The 18,342-nt window shown below is 28.0% G+C and overlaps 1 protein-coding gene across 2 annotated transcripts in view; it reads left to right on the top strand.

Annotated features, from left to right (window-relative positions):
* Positions 1–18,342, top strand: part of LOC111638406 (nucleolin-like) — a 96,142-nt gene that overhangs the window by 28,482 nt on the left and 49,318 nt on the right. For both annotated transcript variants that reach the window (XM_023384114.1, XM_023384115.1), the window contains exons 5-6: positions 11,765–11,897; positions 16,172–16,435. In XM_023384114.1, coding sequence (XP_023239882.1) covers positions 11,765–11,897; positions 16,172–16,435 — 397 coding nt within the window. The remainder of the gene's footprint in view (positions 1–11,764; positions 11,898–16,171; positions 16,436–18,342) is intronic.

Below are 18,342 nucleotides of genomic sequence, written 5' to 3'. Positions count from 1 at the left end.
TACTGTACTTGTATGATTTGTTTACTTGAGAATATAACAGAGAATAAACTGCCCAAATAACCTTAAACAAAGGAAAAGTACGTCCTTTATGAAGGCATAGAGCCTTTACTACATGAAAATGAAAATTAATGAATACACTGTGTACAGTAATTTACCTGATAAGACAGACCTCAGAAAAATACTTTATGAGAGCTTTTATACTTTTATAAAGCTGTCTATAATGAAAATTAATTAACTAAGGATTTTTTTGCCCTGCCAGGGTGTGGCTGAGTTATCCGGAGTGCCGGGTTATCGAGAGCCAAGTTTTCGAGGTTCTACTGTATCACAAACTGTTTTGGTACCAACTCCATATTCTTCAGAAAGCTTCGATGTATATTCACCTTTTTCAATTAATGTTAGTTTTTGTTTTATAGTATGTACAACTTTCTTTCGATTATTAAGCATTTTAAGGGTATTTATCTGAAAATTAAAAAAAAAAAAACATCTTATTTTATGTAATATTACGGTAAAAGTATTTGTGGGAGAGTTATTTGAAAAAAATTACTATGTATAATATGTATTATACATATGTACATATAATCAAATCTTAAATTGTAATATGTGTTATAACATGCAACTAAACGAAACTTTGTATAAATGTATTCACTATTGTTTTCTCCTCCAAAAAGAAATGTCTGGTGTGAAAGAAGTGGCCTAACTAAAACCAGTCCAGCTGACTTCAGATACTCCCACCACTCACTTCAAACATCTAAATATGAACACGTGCACACTTATAGTATGCATAAACATGAAAGCAAGCAACTATTTAAAAAATACATATACATATAATTATTATTTTTTTAAATTAAATTCATGCACGGATAATCTGCACATGGATAATCGGGAGTTTACTGTATAATGTGATGATAACTTTTGACAATAGAGTGAGATGCTAATTCTTGATATTCAGATTGGCTTATTTGCTATTGTTTGTGCTCATAAGAATTGCATCTAAGGACTCAGTATTTGAATACCTAGTATAAGTTGTCAGGAATAATGAGAACTTTTTAGAATTAAATAACATGCTTTACAGCATATAAGAAATAACTTTTATCCAAAAAGGTTTAAAAAATCAATCTCTTGTGAAGTTGCAATTTCTCATAGGCTAATGAATTCTTCAAATGGCCTTCAGTAGACTACAGTGTAACCTCTGTCAAGCCAAACTTTTGAATAAAAATGTTTTTGTTTAATTAAACTTTTAATTTTAATAATTATAATTATATAATAATTTATTTCCAAGGGAATTTCCCCTATTTTGGAGGGTATAAATATAGTAATATAATTTTACATTTTATTTTACATAATTATATAATAAGAAACATAATAAAAAAATAAATCAGTAAGTCAACATGACTTAACAACATAACATTAGTTGATGTTTTAAACAACTCAAAAAATACAAATTGTCTTAGTAATTCATTTTCTAGGATTTAAAGTTGTGATGATAAGCCAATGGTTAAATATTACAGAGAATTTTCTCAGTAAATTTTACAAAAAAATTAAAAATTTTGTAAGCATCTTTTTTATTAATATTATTTAATTTATTTTTGAAGTCAATAGGTGAATTTAAACAGCATATATTTTTGATATTGCATTTTTCACGTATATTATTCAAGGGTTGACAGTTTTGTAGGAGGTGAAGCACCGAAAAATCCTCTTGTTGACATAGCAGGCAGTGTGTATTTGAAAGATTTATATAAGTATTATTAATAAAAAGCGAGTATTTATTTAGGCGTAGTTGAATTATTAATCGTTTTACATTCAGGTCTATTGGTAGCCATATATAAGGTTGGAACGAAGGGATATTTAAGATGTTGGTGTACCAGGGATGATAATTACTTTGGTTTAAGGAAAGTTGATCTTTATTGATTGATTGAGCGATAGCAGAATTCATCAAAAGAGAGTAACCATATTTCCAGTCATGAATTGAGTCTGTAAACAATAGTTCCGATATTCCAAAAGAGTTTAATATTCTTCGAATTTTATATTGCCATAACTGTTTATTATTGTTGTTTTTACTTTGTTTTACCATTTCTTGGTATAATAGTCTAGTATTGTCATCGCTTTTATATTTAAGTCTGTAGTAAAATTTTATTATTCTTTTTAACAATTGAGGAAAGATCCAAGAACGTGATGTTTCGTGTCGAATGGCATATCCAGGTATAGTATTTTCTAGTTGTAACAATTTACGTAGGAAATAAATATGCAGAGATTCGAGACTGTAAATGTAATCCAAGCCCCAAATTGGGCTGGCGTAATAAATGATAGGACTTATTGTAGTATTATAAAGTTTAAGATGAATGCTTAAATTTGACGTTTTCATTGTTGAACATAAAAATAAGAGGTTATCGATTGCCTTTTTGACCCTGACATTTAATTTTGACACTTGATGTTTAAAGGTTAAGTTCCAATCAAATTCCACTCCCAAATATTTGACTTCATTAGTTATTTGTAGTAGAGTATTTTCGTGATAAATTTTCGAGTCCTTATTAGCTAATTTTTTGTTTTTACGAAAAATGACAATGTTAGTTTTTGTAGGATTTATTTCGAGGTAAATTGAGTTGAAATAATGATTGAGTTGATTGATTTTGCGTTGCAGAGATATTTTATTTGGAGCTAAAATTACTAGATCGTCGGCGAAAAGGATGTAATGAAAAGAGGTATTGTTTATTTCGATGCCATCTGAGGAATAATTAAAAAGTTGATCAATGTCCCTTAGATAAAAATTAAACAGATATGGTGACAGAGGATCTCCTTGAAGTACACCACGTGAAAGATTTAGAGGTGGAGATATCGAATTTCCTTGTTTGATTCTAATGGTATAATTTCCATATAACTGTTTTATTGTAGAAGTGAATTTGACACTTGCACCACTAGCTTTTAATTTATTTATTAATAACGGTGTGTAGATTGAGTCAAAAGCTTTTTTAATGTCGATAAATGCGGCGTAAACTTTCCTATGTTTTTTTAAAAGATGCAGTTGAATTATCATTAATAAAATAAATATAGCAGATTCTGTTCCTTTGTTTTTTGTGAAGGCGTATTGAAATTTGGCTTCTAATTCATTAGTTTTAGTCCATTGCTGAAATCTATTTGCTATTATGGAGGTAAAACATTTTCTTAACGTTGATAGCAGTGCAATAGGTCTGTAGTTATTTGGAGATGATTTGTCACCCTTTTTATAAATCATGGTTAAATTAACTGTATTCCAAGATTCGGGAAAAGTAGATGTTTTGTACATAATATTATATAAATGAAGTAATTTTGATCTAGAGCTGTTAGACATTGATTTTAAAAATTTCGTAGGAATATTATCATGACCTGGAGTTGTGTGGCTTTTGGTTTTTTGAATTGCATCATTTAATTCTTCAATTGTAAAGTCAGCATCTAGATGTTCGTCATAAGCTTTTGCATTATTTATTGTTGGAGGTTTTAAGTAAATACTTGGATAACGTTGAAAAAAATTTTTCCAGGTATCGAAGTCAATAATTGGAGAGATTTCATTTATACAAGGTTTAGGTCGGTATTTCCTTACAGTGGACCAAAAAAATTTATTGTCCTTATTATATTGAATTAGATTTAGTTCGAGCTTTCTAAAATAATTTTTCTTTTTTGTCTTAATTAAGTTGTTATACGTTCGTTTTGCTTCCTTATATTTATTAAAGTTGATTTCATTTGAATTTTTTCTGAACGTTTTTAATTTTGCTATTTTTTCCTTTTTCATATTGTAGCAGTCGTAATCGAACCATTCCTGTCCAGATTCTTTGTGAAGTTTCTTTCTGTCGCTATCCACAATTATGTAATTATTCATTATATTTATCATTAAGTTATATATTTCGTCGCTGTTGCATTCTGTAATTTTCGGGATGTTATCAAATCGGTTTTCAAATTCATTAGCGTATCTATTTGATTTATATTGTATACTTATTTTTTTATTTAAGGTATTTTTAGAATTTTTTTCCAAGAAGAATAGAAAAGTTGTTTTTGTAGGAAGGTGATCCGAAATATCAAAATCAAGAACATCAAATCTCAAGCAATAATCCAATAACAATTCTGAACATATCGTGTAATCAATAGTTGATCTTCCATTGTGAGTTAGACAAGTATATTCTGCAGGAATATCGTTCTTAAGCCGTCCATTAATTATATACATTTTGAGATTTTTTATTACTTCAATTAGCTTTTGACCGAGGTTATTTAAGTGCTTATCTTTTGATTGACGGATATTTTGTATTAAAAAGTTATTACCAGTATATTTAGAATCCATTTTCTCTGCAATTCTCGCGTTGAAGTCGCCGACTAATATGTAGTAAGGAGTCGTATAATGCCAAAGTTCTATTTGTTTAGATATTTCATTCAATGTTGATATGTCTTCAGGTGGAATATATATGAGCATCAGATTTATTAGGTTATTCGTAGTGTTATTTAGAGTTGGTTTCATGAATTGAATGAGAAGGAGAATAAAATTGTTAGATTTTTTTGTCTGTAGAATTTTACAAAGACCTTTTTTTATTAGTAAACACAGGCCTCCACTTGGACGGCCTGGGCCTATTGGTTTTTTCGCTAGAGTTGATACCAATGTATAATTTTCGAAGAAGTTTGAGTTATAGATTGATTCTGAGGTTATCCAGGTTTCGGTAATTGCAGTAATATCCGGTTCGTGCTTCGAATTAAAGACATTTAATTGTGGTATTTTATTTTTAAGTCCTTGGCTATTCCAATTTATTATTGTTAAATATTGATTATTAGAACATGATTTGCGATATTGAGTTTTCTCTCTATTGTTGATTTGTCATTTAGATAAAGTCGTTATTCCTGATGATGGGAGAAACGTATCAACATATACCAATTTTCCCGTTCTTAAACTGTAAGTTATCTTTTCTCGCTCAACTGTTAAAATATCGTTTCGTAATTTCACCTGAGGATTTTGTTTTCGTAGTTCATAAAAATTTGGTAGTAGTTTTTTACGTCTAGTTCTTGAGTTAATAGTTATATCCGGGGAGATCTGTACATTGAGCCAATCACCAAGAAGATTTTGTTGTTTTATACGTATAAATGAAGAAAAGATGAGATCTCTCGTTTGATTATTATTAAAAGTGATTCTAATTATTAGGTTTGGAGTTTTTGATAATTGAATTATCTCAAGTATATCCTTTTGAGTTATTTCTTGTAAATTTAATGTATTAGTAATAAAGTTGAGTATTTCTGCTTTTGAAATGTTTTTATGATTTGGGTAATTATACATAATTATATTGTTGTAACGATGTTCATTTGTTAACGAGTCCATTTTAAATTGTAGGAGTTCTTTATCCGTTTGTAATTTGTCTATTTCTTGCTTCAAACTATTAATCTGATCTTCCATTTTTTTCTGAGTTTCTTTCGTTTCACGAATGTTTTCGTGAATAATATCAAGTTCCTGTTTAATAATTACCATTTGATTAAAGAGTTTGTCATTAGTTGTATTTATCAAATCCGAAATTTTGTCCCAAAGCACTGAAGTAATGGTGTCTAATGAAATGTCCGGTTTATTAGTCAAAATTTGTTCAGAAATAGTTGACTCACCTGGAGTATCATTTGCACTAGTTTGCGATGATTTTCGAGTATAATTCACTTCTTCAATGCATTCTTCCTGAAGATTTTCTTCTGGGCAAAAATTAAAGTCCATTATCGTTTTAGAATTTGCTGAAGATGACTGGTTCTTCTTTGTTCCTGGTTGGGTACGATTTAATGGAGGTCTTCCTCGTTTGAGTGGTGAACGTTGCATAGTAATTATTTTTATTATAGCCAATATAAGTTATAATAAATAATTAATAATAACAATTTTAAACTTATTAGTGATAGTTAACGTTTAAAAAACGATTAAATTCTTATTCTTGGTGTAGAAAGCCGAGTGCTCTGAAAAATACGCCAGTAGCCTCGACGGAAGAACACGCCCCCTTATCTTAATAATTATAATTATTTAAAATGGAATTATTGTAAATTTAGTTAGATAATACAAGACAATATTAATCATTTGTTTGTCATGTGCATCCAACTCTTTAAAGTTACACGATAACTTTTTCTCAACACTTGCATGTTACTTAATAAGAACTGTAGATTTTCAACCCAAAATATATTTTGGACAGAAGAATTTTTAAATCTTTTTAAAATCTAAGACTGATGTATAAAAACATAAATAAATATATATATTTTTTTATATGACAGTCTTTAATCATAAAATAAAATTAAGTATACTTACTTTAATATCAATATGGAAAATGAGGAGGAGAGACAGTTAATGTGAGAGATATTAACTAACTACTGAATGTATGGAAATGGCTGTTAAATAAATAAATAATAATAATAGGTGGCAGCAGTGAACAGGAGGGGACATAATCAGTAGGGATAATTGTGTGAATAAAAATACAGAGTTCAGATTAAAATGTATTGTTTTGTTTTTAACTTTTTAAAAACTATTTGATGTGCTAATTTCCTGAAAAATTTGAATGTTAAAATATAGTTCAATATTCAAATGTTCCATTTAGTAATGGAATTTGCAAGTGTAGAACCCTGATGATAGAGCACAGTTCTAAAAATGCTTGGTTTTTAATCAATATTTTGTATACAAGTTTTCCAAACAGTTTTGGTTTGCAGTTTGAAAAACTAAAATTAAATGGCACTTAAACAAATAATATACACCTTGTGGTAAAAAATACAGAATTGCTTTATGATTATATTTCTTTGGTGATATAAGTATATAGTAAAGAAATAAAGCAAGCAACTAATGCAAAATAATTTTGTAATAATATTCAAACATTTAATTACGTTAAATATGATTTAGACAGTCAAGGTAACATTGTATAAATTGAGTATATAATTTTTTAAATATCACATATAAGAAAAAAATTATGGGCTCATTCACTTAAAAAATTTAATTAATACTTTGTTGTTCCACCTTGAGCTTTTATGACTGTTTTAATTCTTTTAGGCATGGATTTTATTAGTGAAAAACAATATTTGCAATTAATATCTTTCCAACTTTCTCAAATAACAGCAAGGAGATTGATTTGTAGCAAGGATTTGGAACTTTGTCCTGGACCGGTTTCTTTAATTTCCACCTAATTTTCTATTGGGTTGTGACCTGGACTGTTGTTTGGCCAGTCTAATATATTGGTATGCTGTTGGCAAAGAAAATTTATAACAGTTTGAGCCTTGTGACAATATGCATTATTATCTGAAAATGAACTTCATAATCATTGAACTATGTTTTCAATAGATGGAATAAGAAAGTTCTCTAAAACTTCAACTTACACCTATTCACTGTTAATGTAATAATGGCCAACTTACTCGATCTTCTATTTGAAAAGCAACCCCAAATAACTAAATTAAGAAATTTAATTATTTCTTTAGTCAGTCATCCTTATTAGTTTCATTAGAACATTTGCCAGACAAAAATTTCAGCATCTTCATGTTCAAACAAAATTGTGAATCAACTAAATATCGCTTTTGTTCAGTCATCTATTGTTCACAATTACTTTGATTCACTGTATTAAATATTTATATCTATTGTATTACACACAGTATGTATTAAATTTGGATTTTATTACGATTGTTTAATTGATATTTAATCTAGCCAAAGTTTCTGATTTGTTTTCTTGTAATTAACAAGATATGAAGACTGTCCAAATTATCCAAACTATCCAAATTACCAAAAAGATCTGCAATTCATTATATGCTTTGGTTTGTATATCTTCATCAGATGCTGAAGCATGGAATGAAATCTGAATTGTTGGAGCATGTAATGAAATCTGAATAATTGTTTCTGGTGCTGTTGTGAGTCTTTCAGTGAAATGAAAACATATGAGAGCATTAATTTGGATATACAGTGGGTGATTGGTTAACGAACAGTTCAGACAGCAAACAAATCAGATAACGAACACTTTTGCAAAAGATTTTTATGTTTGGATAAAGAACTCTTTACAGAACAAACACAAAAAGAAGCAACATAAAATAACGAATACCAATTGGTTTTCCCTTGTCTACAGGTAATAATTCAAAACCTTTTGGAGCATGGGAGATGCTTAACCTGATACCAATCAGATATTATTTTTCTGAACTTTGAAACACTCCATTGTAACCACTCTTTACTAACCTTTAACATGCAGTCTATTTTATTAACAAAAAAAATTGTTTGTTTGATCCTGATGGTCAGTTAATTTGATTGAAAATGTTAGATTACATTAATAAAATAGACTGCATGTTAAAGGGTGGTTATTTTTAAGTAAGTGCAGTTTGAGAAGAGTGTCCATTGTAATTCCAGCTTTTTGTTTACCTTTCTGACAAATAATTTTTTATAGTCTTTGTGAGTTTGTTGGGCACTCATTAAGTTTTGCATCAGTTTTTATTTTCTAAAGGTGAGAGTTTAACTGTCCTATCAGATATATGTTACTGGTTTAACACCAAAATTTTGAATTTCATTCAGGCCTCACATTCAAATAATTCTTTTGTGCACTAGTTGATTTCAGTTCACTGAATTTTTGTGAGTGCTTTTCTTAACTTTTTATTTCAAAAAGACATTGATAATATTATGAAGCCTAAAAAGAATGGAGTGTCAAGAACAGTGCTCACCTTGGAAACCAAGCAAGAGATAATAGCTGAGGTAGAGAGTGGGCAGATGATGTCTGATGGTGCTAGGCAGTATGGTTTGAACAGGTCTACAGTAGACCCAATCTTAGCTAAGAAAGATATAATCAAGAAGATTCAAGCAGGTAAAGGAGTAACAAAAATCATATCTGAGAAACAAAGATGTACCATGCCATCTATGAAAAAGTGAAGAGATTGCTTTTAGTTTTTTATTACATGTAAATAAACATAGCAAGAAAGTATATAATTTTTTTTATTTTTTGGGGTTTCCAGAACAAATTAATCAAACTTCCATAAAATCTATGGTAAATCTACAATTGGTTAATGAACAATTTGGATAGTGAACAAAGTCTTGGAACGGATTATGTCTGTTAACTGGTCACCCACTGTACTTCATATTTTGTTAATTCTAAAGTTCATCATCCATTTAGAAGAAATTGTTTTCTTATGTTTTGATGTCAGTGCTGGTTTTTGTTTTATCTATAAGAAATTTTTTCATTTTTTAATGATTTTTTGCTAGTCTGTTACAGACATTACTGTCTGCTTATTTCTACTTCATGTTCATCTCTTTTGTTAACCTTTCTTATTTTCAAGACACATTACTTTTTATGTTCTGATGTTTCTATGACTTTCATTGTCAACCAGTATGTTTTCTTTTTATGATATTCCTAGTTTATACTTGTGTCAAATATCAGTTACAGCTGACTGCAAACAACCTACATGTTTTGCAACAGTTTTTGTCAAATTGCCTTCTTTAAGAAGTTTTACAAGCCTTTCTGTTTTGATTGATCTCACTTCTAGGTGCATGGTACATAAACAGAATAGAAAAACATCTGTCTAGAAACATTCACTTTATATCCAGACTTACTATTTACATATTGAACAATATGTAACAGCTTGAAGCATATGTAGAACAGCTTTCTTTAATGTAATTCCATGTTTTTTGCCACAGGTTGTAATATATGCACAATATAGTTTTTACATTGATATCTAGTTTTAAGTCAATGTAAATGATTGCTGGATTACATCAGACTATAATAAGGCTACTATTTAATAATTTAATATCAAGTAATTTGACCTAGAGGTAGTGTCTAACACCTATCTCTTGATAAATTTGATAATTATAATTAATTGTTTTATTTATTTGTCGAAACCGTGTCTTCTTCTTGATCCTTCTAATTCAATGTCACGACTTGGTGCATTTTTTGACACTTGGCAAATAATTTCATCATCCATATTTAATTCATACAGATATGCATTTCAGGCTTTCGCCCCTCTTCAGTCTGTTACATCAATAGGTTGTATCTTGTGTATATAGTATCTGTCAGGCACCTTCTGTACTTCCCACTCCCCTCCCGGCTTGACGGCCTCCCCCACATGCCTCATAACTTGTAACGTCTCATTTCCCCAAGTGCTGCACACAGCCTCCCCTGCAACTGTATAAACATTCTATTTTAATAATTTTAGCCAGTTTTTATGAATGTCAATGCTTAGATTCTTGTTAATATTATTTTTGTCTGTAGTAATTTCGTAGCTTATCTATAATATAGAAGTGGACAGCACGCCGACCATTTAATAGGAGAAACTTTTATCATACAGGCACTAAATTACAAATAAATGTTGCTAGACCGACTTTCAACAATAATTATTTTGATCTTCCTCAGGTCGTTAAAAATGGTTAAATTCCTTTTTTTGATTACAAATAACTGACCGTTCATTAATTCAATAACTAACAAGCATATTAACATTTTGGAATGGAAGCAACAGTAATTTAAAAATTGTCTTATGTTCTACTGTTGCTTCCATTCCAAAATGTTAATACGCTTGGAATGGTCAGTTATTTGTAATCAAAAAAGGAATTTAACTGTTTTTAACAACCTGAGGAAGATTAAAATAATTATCGTCAAAAGTGCTTTTCGGCCTAGCGACATTTATTCGTAGCTTTCCTTGAATTTTCTTTTGTATCAATTTTTTTCTTTGTGTACTATTATAACATCATTTTTATTAATTTTGTAGTTGTGGGTTGTACAATGTTCATAAAAAAACAGAGTTGATTCTATTATACTTCAGGTCTGTGATGTGTTCTTTTAATCTTGTTTCTAATTTTCATTTTGTTTCTCCAATACTATATATATATCGATGTAACAGACTGAAGAGGGGCAAAAGTCCGAAACGCGTATCTATGAATTAAAAGTGGATGATGAAATTATTTGCCAAGTGTCGAAAAATGCACCAAGTCGTGACATTGAATTAGAAAGAATAAATAAATTATAATTAAGTTAATAATTAATTTAGTTCTGGAAGAAAAGAATCAGTATGGTGCAGGACTCAAATCCACAACTCCCACTTACCTTAACTACATTCAACTGGCTATTGCTTTACCCTGGCATGGGGTATATATACAAATGTGAACAGCTATGTGATAGCTGACTGAATGGCATGGAGGGCCTATTAAAAGTTGAACAGAGGTCCAGGCAGCATAACTGACAATGCATCTGCATGGTAAGTAGGAGTTGCAGGTTCTGGTCCCACTCTGGGCTGATTCTTTTCTTTCAGAACTTTTTAAATTAAATATTAATTTAATTATGATTATTAAATTTATCAAGAGATGGTGCCTATCCTGTAGGCCAAGTTACTTAATATTTAATTATTAAATAGTAGTCTTATTATGGCTCGATGCAATCCTGTAGTTGTTTGGCATTAATCTAAAAATTGGGGTTAATAGATGTTTATATTTGTACTTTTTAACTTTATTCTATCAACACTTTTGAGTTTCCATTTGTAAGTATAGCATTATTAGCTATAAGAATTCATTTATATTTTAAATTCTCTTTTTGTCAAGGTTTACATATAATTTCGTTTAACAAATTCTTTAGTTTGTAATTTTTGTGGAGAAAAATTGTATACCCTAAAATTTTCATTGTATCTGTTTTTGGCCATTTTCTATTATTATACATATTATACATATAAAAGTCTTATTTATATATTTATATTTATAATATATATAAAAGTTATATTGTAAATTGTAATAGCATTTAATATAGTTATATGAAAGAATAACAATGTTCACTGAACAAACTACATTAAATTTTTTTTTCTGTAGAAGAGAGAGATGAAAGATCACTATTTCTGAATAATTTACCAAAGGAGATTACTGTGGAAGGAATAAAAAAATTATCTCCAGATATTTTAGATGTACGCATTCCTTTAGAGCATGGAAAGTACATGGTAACACAGTAAGTACTTTTATTAGAATATTATGCATTAAACTGCATTAACAATATACAGTTGAATTTGGTTATAACAATCATTAGGTGACTGGTAAGATTTTCTTGTTATAACCATTACTCTTTATATCCGTGAAGAACAGTGATGTAACTAGGGGGAGAATGGGTGACTGCTTCAGATGCTAGGGGATGCCCTGTGGGTGGAAAAATTTATAGCTATGCTACTGATAATTTGTGAAATCTATCTGTTAATTTTTAATTCTAAATAAGTTGACTCAAAAAAAATAAAAATGTAAGTATATTATACTGTGTTTTTATTAATAGTTACATAAACTTCAATATATAATTGATATTAAACTTTTTTTTATGATAAAGATAATACTAATAATACAATACTAATACTAATTAATAAATGCCCAATTTCAGTTAGTCTTTTATCTACAAATCTTAAAATTGATGTTTGCTTTTTCATGATGTTGATACTGTTGAAGATGACAAAGAAAACTTTCTTCATACTTTGACGTTTTTAGCACCACATTCTAACACAAATAATTTCTACTTCCTGATAAACTGAGACATTTCCTTTTGTCATAGACATCTTTCACATAGGAATTTGCATTCCTATTTGCATAGCTACCGAAAATTTGCTTGGTATATTTTTGAAGTACCCTTATTATAACTGAGAAAATGTATAGAAATATGTGTAAATTAAAATTGTTATGGCATTTTGTTTGTTATAACCATGAAAAATTGTTATGGCATTTTGTTTGTTATAACCATGAAAAATTGTTATGGTATTTTGTTTGTTATAACCATGAATATGTTATAACTGTGTTTGTTATAACTGAGTTAGACTGTATATCAATGCATATATATCTTATTGAATTGATATGCTTTACTGTAGTATAGTGAATGTACTAACTTCTGGTTTTAAAATAAAATTTTATCTTAAATTACTTTGAAAGGTATCAAAATAACACTAGAGGCTAATATAAAATGAAACCTTTGCAACAAACACTTGAAATTTAAGGTTTTAAAATTAAGAATTTTACATATAAAATTAAACATTTAATAGAAATATAAATTTAATTAAAACAGCTTATGTTAAAAATAATATATCATAAAATTTTGTTTTAAATTATGATGATAATTTTAACAGTTACCTTTTCTGAAAACATTTTATTTTTAAAAAACGTGCATGTCAATTACATTTATGTATTATACTATAATGCACAATATGTGGCAAAATCAATAAATATATAAAAGTCTATTACTTATAGTGAAGTAATCTATGCATAGAAATGCAAGTGTGAGTGTTAAAAGTATAATTTAGAACATTTCTATGCATAGGTTATTTCACTATGGGTAATAGATATTTTAGATGTTTATTGATTTTGCCATGTATTGTGCATTATTTTATTTTTAATTGTTTAAAATTCATATTGAAATGTTTTCAGTTAATACACTGCTTTCATCAATTTAAGTTAAGTTTGTAAATGATTAACAAGAATAATAACTTTACTAATAATTTACTTAAAAGTTATGTTAAATAAATTTATAAGTCTGTGCATATGTTATATAACTTATATAAAACTGATGCATCCATAGAGTGAGTTTTCCATATTTACTTTCCCAGCTGTTATATAACAGGGAAAGTTGGCAATTGGTTAAAAAATGACCTCACAAGGTTTTTACATTTTTGAACTCGGACCTTGAAATATTAAGAAATGCAAAAATGTTTAGAGCAGGTAAGGGTGACAAATTGATTCACATTCTATATCCCCTCCTATAACAAATTATAAAGGATAATAGTGCAATTTTAAGATGATATATGTCGGATGTTGTAGGACTACGCAGAGAACACAACACAGTTAAGTTTATCTTACAAATCTTATGATTATAGTGTCCAAAATTTTTGTTAACTATTTTTGAAATCATCTAATCAAATTGGGAAATTACATGATTGTGTAATTCATATTTAAATTTATATTGTTGGGCTGCAATTTGTAAAAAGTGTAGAGCTATAAATTCCCACTGTTGTCCATTTGTCTTTCCTTAATCTTGAGAATGGAGATAGATAGATGAAAGATGAGACCAGAGATGGAAACCATATGGATAGGAGGCCTTGATTAACTATATATGAACTTCAGTAGTCATGTGTTCAAAAGTCATGTGATTTCAATGCAAAAATTTTTTTCCTGAAAGGTGTTAGATAGATGACTAGCACAACTCTATTAGAGGAAAAGTATGATGTATAGTGGCAAGCCACTACTAATTTGAGGCGGGGAGCAAATATTTTAAATTAAATAAATTAAAAATATGATTAAAAATTGCAGCCAGGCATTGTGACAATCTCATAATAAATATTTACTCATTTATATTTAAATATATGATATGAACTGATTTAGATAATAATTGTTCAAACACTAAAAATATTATATTGATGATTGATAGTAATTATAATAAACATTTGATTGTTTAAGAACTTATGTCTAACCAATAAAAGATGATTATAAGGATTTTATTTTAAATAATTATTCACAATATAGCAGCTATGGATTTTCACCTTTAATATTCTTTTTTCTTTTATCCTTTCTATATAAATCACTCAAATTGAAGGAAAGTTTATTTTTACATTTTTGATCAAATTATCCTAGAAACAACAACAACTTGCCATCCTGGATTTACCGTTTTTCTTTTCCTTGTCTTTCAGTGATTTGATAAAATTACATAATAAAATAAGTTGTAACTCCCAAAGCTGGAAATGTTTACATTAAATGACATGCCTTTCGTATTTTTTCCAGCAATGATTAAATAGAACAAACAAATGTTTTCAGCCACTTACTTTTAGGAGTCTGCCTCAGGTTTATTAAACAAATCAAAAATTGCCATTGTTGGTAATATATCATTTGATTTTTTGATTTGTGTAATAAACCTGAGGCAAGCCCCTAAAAGTGGCTGAAAACATCTGTTCATTGTATTAAATTGTTGCTGGGAAAAGATGTGTTGTTATTTACTGACATAGTAAAAGCTGATTGGTTAGATAAATTATCGCTGAAATATTTTAACTCTTGAAAATAATTTGTGATGAAGTAAATACAATTGTAAGATTACATATTGCTAGTTCATATTCATTTTATAGCAGTTTGTGTGCTAGTGTGATTCAGTATGAATCTGAAACTTGAAATTTAATTATAATATTGATAATTGTATCACAAGAAAATTAAATTTAAGCACTGTATTGATATGTGAACAGTAAAACTATAGTGCCCCAGGTCAGGATGTCTAACACCATCTGTATTTTGTTGAAGATATACAGGAAACCTGCACATGAAAAGTTGCATATGGGGAACTTGGAATAATCAAATGAAGGAGGAAATTGAGAGATAACGGAACCAGAAAGCGATTCACTTTACTACTGAGTTAACATAAAACAATAAAGATTTATTTAATCTTAAGTAACTAACATTGACAACATTTAAAAATGTAATATCTAACATATATTTATCAGAAAAATGCTTGACATATGACTATCCATTATCTGATGCTATCTACTCTGAGAGTTTACAATTGGTTTGTATGAAGTGTAAATACCTTCTTAAGAATGTCCCGAGGTTTCTTTATTGGAGAGGTGGTCCTTAATGATTCTAAGTAAATCTATTTACAGTTGACTCCTATGACACTGTTGATAATTCCGTTTTATATGAATTCCATGTTGTACGAGTTGATTAGATTTTACAAATACGTGTGCCGGGCTGTGAATGGCTCACATATTTGTAAAATCTAAGTGACTCGTACAACATGGAATTCATATAAAACGGAATTGTCAACAGTGTTATAGGGGGGTCGAATGTAATTACAAATCATTAATCAGTTAATCACAAAGTCCTTGTCCACAGTTAACACACGATCAATTAGACTGTAGATAATGATTGAGAGAAGAGGAATCTTCTGCAATCTCTGTAATTTCATTCACAAGTTAAATTAATGTAATAAGTCCTATTAATAGATTATAGTCACAATAGACTAACATTAATAAAATCTATCAACTATTTATTTTATAATTTATAAAAAAATAATACTTTCTAAACTTGCAATGTAGGAACCTTGAAATCATTGTGTGGGTCATGGGTTTGCCATCACTATGTTAAATAATTTTATCTTAAGCACATTTGTTTAAAAATTTTATTTTCAATTTCATAATTTTTATTTATTGGAAGGATTTTATCAGTTCTTTATGTAATAAATATTTCTCATTACAAATAGATATTTTTATATATCAGGTATGCTTTTATTGAATTTAAAGACGAAGCTACAGCTGAAAAAAATTTCAAACTGCTATCTGGAAAAGAAATTGATGATCATGTTCTTTTTATTGATTTTTGTGGAAAGAAAAGCACAACCAAGAAAAATGATTCAAAGCCAAAACAAGTTAATAAAAAGAAATTATTTATACCTGATATTCCTGCAGGTATAACAGTGGATGATTTTAAGAAATACATGTCAGAAGCTACACAGTTATCAACAATAATTAGAGGATCAAAAAGGTATTTAGTAACTATCTATTTAGATATAAATATTTTATTTAAATAGATAATTAAAATTAATTTTTATTTCTATTATATTAAACATTAAAACTGTGCTTGAATAAAGATAATTGAGTTGAAATTTATCAAAGGATGTTATTTGTCTCTATGTAATGTTCCAAAAATAGTGTGTTATGAGAATTAATGTGTTCCATTTTAATGTGTGATAAGTGAAGATTATTTTGTTGCAGGATGATTAATTTTTATGAAACATTGTTAATTAATTCAGAATTTCATAAGCAAAACAAATTTCATCATATACTTGCCGAGTCTTAATAGAAATGAATTACATATTATATACATTCATCTATTATATAATTTTTTATAATAGAATATAATATTGAATTATAGTATGTAATTGATGCAAATAAGTTAAAATGCATTTATGAAAAGCAGGTTTAAATCTGTGTTTATCATTTTCTTTTCTTTTCAATAATTGAATAAGAAGACAGTTTTAACTTATTAGTGATGAAATCACTTCTAAACATAAAGGAAAAAAATGAAAATGTTTGTAAAAAAATGTATTTTTTACCTTTTTTATTCTGTTTTTTATAGTTAAATAAACACTTAATATCCATAACTATAAATAATCATATATTGCAATAGATATTTCTCAGAATGCCAAATGTTCATTTATGTAGCAGTAGAAGTTAGACATACTTAAACTGAAATATGATCATGTATGTCAAAATTATAACACATTAAGAAGAAGATAGTTTTATATATTTAGAAACAAAATTACTTTTTAATGGCTGTTTTTGATTTTATGCATGTTTAAATTGTATTACTTATCTCTCTATCTTAAAATTTCACACATTTTATGGTGCTTTGAGTATGTGATTAAATGTTTTATTTTAACCATCATATAAACTTGGATATTTAACTTGTTTAGTTTATACTGTATATCTTGTTTTTATTAAATTTTAAAAATGTGTGTGGGGTGAATTATACTAATCAAAATAAAAATTAATTACAAAGCATAAAATATATACAAAAATTAAAAATTATATACAAACTGAAGATTTTCTAACAAAAGTAAAAATGCAGATATTTTTCTAAATCTCTTCTAATAAGATATAAAAATTAATGAAACTTTTTATGCCACACAGAGACAAAGTTTGTCTCTGTGTGGCATAATAATGTAATCAATCGTTACAAAAATTATACTCATTGTGTATTTAAACTTTTATTCAAAATGATAAAAAAAAGATTTATTAGATTCTTATCCAAGAGAAATTTACATTTAAAAATACTGTAATGAGGGATAGTGATTTGGATGTTTGTTATATATTACATAAAACTTATGATATGTAAATCACAACAAAAAAATTGAGAAAATTCCTGTAGTTTTTTTTTTAATCCTGAATAATTTTTCTTTGTTTTTGATTATCTTGTATACCTTTTTAATATACTTTAGGCATATAATAAATCATTTGATGCATTGTTATTTTTATAATTTATATTTTTGGATTCAAAGCATAATGAGTCATAACTTAATATTTTCTTTCATTTCTTACATATTAGTTATATACATATTTTTCAAACAAACAAGTAACAACTTCTAGCATCATTGCTATTTGATGGCTTAATATTGGCAATAAATTCAAATTACTTTATATCTCTATTAATTTATAAATTGTGTAATTAATATGTTTTGCTTAGTCCAATATTAATTTGTATCTGTTTAAATCAACATGGTACATCTTTTCTGAATTTTCTAATGGTAGCTGTTTATATGTTTATTAAGTAACACCTCTCCAATCCAAAAAAAAAGTTCCGGTAAAGTCCCATTCAGGTTATAAAACTCCTTTTATTGCTTTTTTACAGATGCATTTCAAGCCAGGTTAACTTTCTAGCTCCTCTTCAGT

This window comes from Centruroides sculpturatus, unplaced genomic scaffold, assembly GCF_000671375.1.
Source record: "Centruroides sculpturatus isolate CEXI.00-Female unplaced genomic scaffold, Cexi_2.0 scaffold1248, whole genome shotgun sequence".
Taxonomy (NCBI): domain Eukaryota; kingdom Metazoa; phylum Arthropoda; class Arachnida; order Scorpiones; family Buthidae; genus Centruroides; species Centruroides sculpturatus.
This window is presented reverse-complemented; position numbering and strand designations above follow the sequence as displayed.